Source organism: Marmota flaviventris, chromosome 8 (assembly GCF_047511675.1).
Source record: "Marmota flaviventris isolate mMarFla1 chromosome 8, mMarFla1.hap1, whole genome shotgun sequence".
NCBI lineage: Eukaryota > Metazoa > Chordata > Mammalia > Rodentia > Sciuridae > Marmota > Marmota flaviventris.
In genome coordinates, this window is record NC_092505.1 from 79,818,591 (window position 1) to 79,820,583 (window position 1,993).

Consider the following 1,993-nt stretch of genomic DNA (forward strand, 5'->3'; position numbering starts at 1 on the left):
TACAATTAGTTTATAATTTCTAATTAGTACCTCTGTACTAGCTACAAGTGTCTGCAATGCCATTTTTCTGAAAACCAAAAACAATCATCTCACCTGTTGCCCTTGAAAGTGTAAATGTTTCAAACACTGCATAGAATAGAAAGAAACTTTCTTCCATTAACTGGATAATATTAATCAAAGGAGATTCTTTTTCTCTTTAAATATTTAATTTTTATGCTATTTTGATTTTTTAAGACGTAACAATAAAATGACACAATTACATGAGACGAGTAAGTAATAACAGTGACCACTGAATTTCCCTTGATTTACTCAGATTGTTTAATATGGATTAAAATTTGTCAAACAATAAAGAAATTCTATCATATAGCCTTTAATAAATATAATCTACTGGCTTAAAGATATTTCATGTAAAATAGTATTTCGCTTTTCTATGTTCATTATTTATGAGAACATTTTAATAAATAAAAATTAATTAGCTATAGGGGATGGGGATGAAGTTTGTTTAAGAATGTTATAAGACTGCAGAATATTTTTTAGTACATTTTTCACCTCCTTATTTCTCAGACTATATATAAAAGGGTTTAATAAGGGAATTACAATAGTGTAAAAGATTGCCACCGGTATATCTTTATCCCCTTCTTCAAAAGGCCGAATATACATGAGGAGACAAATGTAGAATATTGAGACTGAGAAAAAGTGGGATGCACAAGTAGAAAATGCTCTACCTCTCCCTTCTTTGGATTTCATTTTGAAAATTGCAATAATGATGCAAAAATAAGAGATCAAAACAGTGGAAATGGTAAAGATTTGAATTGGCATTGAAAAAATATATATCATGAGTTCATTAATAAAAGGATCAGTACAGGATAGTCTATAGAGTGGAAGGATATCACAGAAAAAGTGATCAACTTGATGAGACCTGCAGAAAGTTAGCCTTAATAGAAGTCCTACATGAATCATAGAATGCAGATTACTAGCTATGAAGGTTCCTATAGTCATCTGAATGCAGAGTTTCTTTGACATTAGAGAGTGGTACTGGAGTGGACTGCATATGGCTACATAGCGGTCATAGGCCATTGCTGCCAGAAGAAAGCAGTCTGCAGTCTCAGCAAGACAGAGAAAATAAAATTGTGCCATACATTCGTAGAGGGAAATCTTTCTGTCCTCAGAAAAGAAGTTCTGTAACATCTTGGGAGTGATGGCACAGGAACAGCAGGAATCCATGAGAGCCAGGTTGCCCCGGAAGATGTACATTGGTGTGTGAAGACGGCGCTCCATGTAAATCAAGGCCACCAACCCTAGATTCCCCACCATGGTGACCAGATAGATGGTAGAGAACACCACAAACAGAAGGACCTTTATGTCTGGGTGATCTGTAAACCCCATGAGAATAAATCCAGTCATTATGGAGTGATTTGCCTTCGGCATTCCTGACTTCTGTGCTGTGATAGAAATCATAAAGAAACTTGGGTAAGATTTGCAGGTAAATGGATGGAGTTAGAGAAGATAATGCTAAGTGAAGTTAGCCAATCCCTGAAAAACAAATGTCGAACGTTTTCTGTGATATAAGGAAGTTGATTCACAGTGGGATAGGGAGGCCGAGCGTGGAAGGAATAGAAAAACTCTAGATAAGACAGAGGAAGAGAGGAGAATAGAGGGCATGGAGTTAGAAATGAATTTTCTAACTTCATGCCCCCTCCCTTCCCCTCTCATCCTTCTGTCCTATCAGACAGATTTCTAATGGTGGAATGTGATAGACATTATTATCCAAAGTACATGTATGAAGACACAAATTGGTGTGCGTATACCTTGTATACAACCAGAGATATGAAAAATTGTGCTCTGTATGTGTAATAAGAATTGTAATACATTTTGCTGTCTTATATAAATAAAAAATTAATTTAAAAAAGATTATAAGCAGAATGTGTTTAATTTAGCAGCTCCAACTACTATATGTATCAAGAGGAAGCACCTTTTCTTCCAATCACCCTAC

General features: G+C 35.2%; 1 protein-coding gene across 1 annotated transcript; it reads right to left on the minus strand.

Moving 5' to 3' along the window:
• Positions 1–468: 468 nt before the first annotated feature.
• Positions 469–1,428, minus strand: LOC114099042 (olfactory receptor 5K16-like). Its single transcript, XM_027943266.2, has one exon. It carries the CDS (start codon positions 1,426–1,428, stop codon positions 469–471), a length of 960 nt encoding a protein of 319 aa, XP_027799067.2.
• Between the last annotated feature and the right edge of the window lie 565 nt (positions 1,429–1,993).